The sequence below is a fragment of the Verticillium alfalfae genome, genomic scaffold (genome assembly GCF_000150825.1).
Source record: "Verticillium alfalfae VaMs.102 supercont1.14 genomic scaffold, whole genome shotgun sequence".
NCBI lineage: Eukaryota > Fungi > Ascomycota > Sordariomycetes > Glomerellales > Plectosphaerellaceae > Verticillium > Verticillium alfalfae.
Window position 1 is genome coordinate 155,956 of NW_003315025.1, and position 3,279 is coordinate 159,234.

General features: G+C 53.9%; 3 protein-coding genes across 3 annotated transcripts in view; all 3 read left to right on the forward strand.

The window, feature by feature from the left end:
- The window catches only part of VDBG_09013 (bodown198), a gene marked incomplete at both ends in the record, with an annotated part of 2,272 nt that extends 1,879 nt beyond the window's left edge, over positions 1 to 393 (forward strand). The window contains one exon of the mRNA XM_003000472.1: positions 153 to 393. Within this exon, the coding sequence (XP_003000518.1) occupies positions 153 to 393 (241 nt within the window). The remainder of the gene's footprint in view (positions 1 to 152) is intronic.
- A 166-nt stretch (positions 394 to 559) lies between these two features.
- Positions 560 to 2,209, forward strand: VDBG_09014 (methionine permease; the record flags this gene model as incomplete). The annotated part of the gene is made up of 2 exons (XM_003000473.1): positions 560 to 2,025; positions 2,074 to 2,209. 2 exons carry the CDS (start codon positions 560 to 562, stop codon positions 2,207 to 2,209), a joined length of 1,602 nt encoding a protein of 533 aa, XP_003000519.1.
- Positions 2,210 to 2,722: 513 nt separating this feature from the next.
- VDBG_09015 (conserved hypothetical protein) overlaps positions 2,723 to 3,279 on the forward strand; it is a gene marked incomplete at both ends in the record, with an annotated part of 1,205 nt that continues 648 nt past the window's right edge. The window contains 2 exons of the mRNA XM_003000474.1: positions 2,723 to 3,102; positions 3,167 to 3,276. Of these exons, the coding sequence (XP_003000520.1) occupies positions 2,723 to 3,102; positions 3,167 to 3,276 (490 nt within the window). The remainder of the gene's footprint in view (positions 3,103 to 3,166; positions 3,277 to 3,279) is intronic.

Here is a 3,279-nt window from a genome sequence, read left to right on the forward strand (position 1 = left end):
GATCGTGGACGCTGATCTATAGATTAAGAAGCTTGTCAATTTGCGATTCAAGTTGAGTTGCCGTTTCGATACGTGTATATCGTCCGTGCCTTTCCACTCCCATGACGTTGTGATGATCGTGTTTGGGTCTGATGACTAACACCTGCGGATAGCATCCTAGGCATCAGGGTTGTAGGAGAGCCGCACACGCATTTCGTCATCAGTATCGCGATGGCGTGCGAGCTTCATTGTACCACCAAAACATTCCTTCGCGACACCCACCTCCAAACACGTGCTCGGATCGCCATGGTGCCATCAAACGCCATCACCATGGAGTCTCAGATGTCAGCTGCGCTTATCAAGCACTCATCGCGCCCCATGATTTCTATCTTGCGATGTCTCCCACAACTATGACGCGGGCGTCCGTTTTTTGCGAACACTTCCAAGACCAACAAACTGTAGTTGCCCGAGACATGACAGATATACACAGCCTGCAAACGTCGCTTCCACGATTACAAGTGCCGGTGCGAAGTCGGGCATGTTAGCAAAGCCAGACGACTACCAGAAACGACCAACCATCATGACGATCACCGACGCCGAAGCCCAGCCGCTCCTCTCACCGGCCACCTCTAGCAGCTCAAGCACGACGCCGTACTCCAATAACTTCAACAAAATATCGCGTCGTATCGAAGACGATGTGCTCCCCGAAGCTTCCTCCCTGGGCCGCACGCTCTCCTGGCAGAGTGCTTATATCCTTGTCATCTCCCGAGTCATCGGCAGTGGTATCTTCGCAACGCCGGGCTCCATAGTTCGCGCCGTTGGCAGCCCGGGGCTAGCTCTGCTGCTGTGGGTCGTGGGTGCTGCCGTGGCCGCTTGCGGCTTGGCCGTTTCGTTGGAATTCGGCTCCATGCTGCCGAGGTCGGGCGGCGACAAGGTGTACCTCGAGTTCACATACAGGCGGCCGCGCTTCCTCGCCTCGACACTGGTGGCTGTCTATGCCGTCCTGCTCGGCTTCACGGCCAGCAACTGCATTGTCTTCAGCCAGTATGTTCTGTTCGCACTGGGCCAGGAGCAGGCGGGCGATGTTCTCCGCAAGGGGCTGGCTGTGGCATTGCTCGCAGCCGTCACCGGAGTCCATGCCGTATTCCCCAAGACAGGCGTCCGCTTGCAAAATTTCCTAGGCTGGGTCAAAGTTGGCATCATCATATTCATGATTTTGTCTGGCCTGTACGTCGTGCTTCTGCGTCCGCAACAGCGACTACCAGCGCAAGGGTCTAGCCTGGCATGGGACACACTTTGGGAACATTCAAACTGGAACTGGGGAATCATCGCGACGTCGCTGTTCAAGGTCTTCTACTCTTTCGCTGGGCTGGACAATGCCAACAACGTGCTGAACGAGGTCAAGGATCCCGTGCGGACCTTGCGGTCTGTCACATTCACTGCGCTCATTACGGCTTGCGGGTTGTACCTGCTCATTAACGTGGCCTACTTCATCGTTGTCCCCATCGACGAGATCAAGGAGAGCGGCGAATTGATTGCAGCGCTCTTCTTCGAGAGGGTCTTCGGACCCGGCGTGGGGCGCATCATCTTACCCTTGGCCGTCGCCCTGTCCGCTGTGGGAAACGTACTGGTCGTGGCCTTTGCTCAGGCCCGGCTCAAACAGGAGATTGCCAGGCAGGGCTTCCTTCCCTTTTCTGAGATTCTCTCAACAACACGCCCCTTCAACTCGCCGATAGGAGGGTTGGCGGTACACTTCGTGCCCTCCCTCCTCGTCATAACACTACCGCCATCGCGTGAGGTATACTCTTTCATCCTAGAAGTAGAAGGCTATCCTGGCCAATTCTTTTCCCTGGCAGTGGCATTCGGCCTCGTGTGGCTGCGGTTCAAGCGTCCAGATCTGAAGAGGCCGTTCAAAGTCTGGCTGCCTGCTGTGGTGCTGAAGATCTGTTTGAGTCTCAGCCTGCTCGCTGCACCGTTCTTCCCGCCGCCAAATCGGCATGAGGGCGAACTTTTCTACGCCACATATGCTATCGTTGGTGTGAGCATGTAAGTTGCCCTTGCTTTACACAACCCAAACCCTGCTAACGAGTATAGTATCACCGCTGCGACAGTGTACTGGTATGTTTGGACGCGACTCATCCCGAGGCTTGGGGGATACAGATTGGAAGAGAAGGTTGATGTGCTCAAAGATGGGACTAGCATCACTAAGCTGATTCATGAACCGTTGTGAGCGGCAGCGTTGTCACTGGAAGTATCATAGAGGGTAGACTCTTTCTATTTATAGAACTGGGTGTATGTTAGTTGTGCTCTTTTGAAAGACTGCTAGTGAAATCTTCGCCGTGGTGGTCGATGCTTCTGATGAATCTCAATCATCGTGCAACAGGCGTAGCTTACACACCATGTGTGGATTTACATGCATAACCGTCATCCAGTAATCCTTTTCAATGTTTATTTATAATCGAGCATCTTCTCGCGTTGTCTACGTCACTCGCGCCTTGCCAGCGTGCCCAGATCACATCTCATTGGGTTGCTTATCAATCCCTTGATCAACCGAGTTGAGGAGTGGATGGCGTGCTCGCGGGGTGTCTGTTGAGGTGACCATCGCATAAAAAGGGCGAAGTCCACGCCCAAAGATAGCGTCGCAAGACTCACAAGACCGTTGCCAGAAATCACATGACCGACGTGTCGTTGGTCTCTTAATTTTATAGCTATCAGCCTTTGCTTATCCCAGATTCCTTTCATCATGGCCGCCGCCATCGTTCACCAGATTCCCACAGGGACCTTCGGTTCTCTCCAGAGTATCGATAACCCCGTCCAAGTCGAGACTTCGAACGCACCCAAACAGTCCCGTCATGACGTTGAGACATCCCTCAACTACTTCAAACCCAATGAGGACGGCTCACCTCCTCACCCTACCTACGTTGATCGCCCTGAGACTTACGACCGACCGTTCGAATCTCACAAAGTCACCGTTGAAGACATTTCAGGCCGGGAGGCTGAGTTCTCGCTCGATTCCAACGGGTTCCAGATTCATCGACATACAGCGCAAGAACGCGACTTCCTCGATGATGACCAGATTAAGGCTTCATACTATCTCGAAACGGAGCAGCTCCTCAAGGATGTGTAAGTTGCCGAGGGTTTTTGACCATGGAAAATTCTTACACACCACAGCACTGGTGCCTCAAAGATCTTTATCTTCGACCACACCATCCGCCGTCAGGCCCCTGACGCAGAGCCGAAAGGTCGAACGCTCGAGGCCCGTCCAGCGCGTCCACATTGACCAGTCGTATGCGGCAGGTG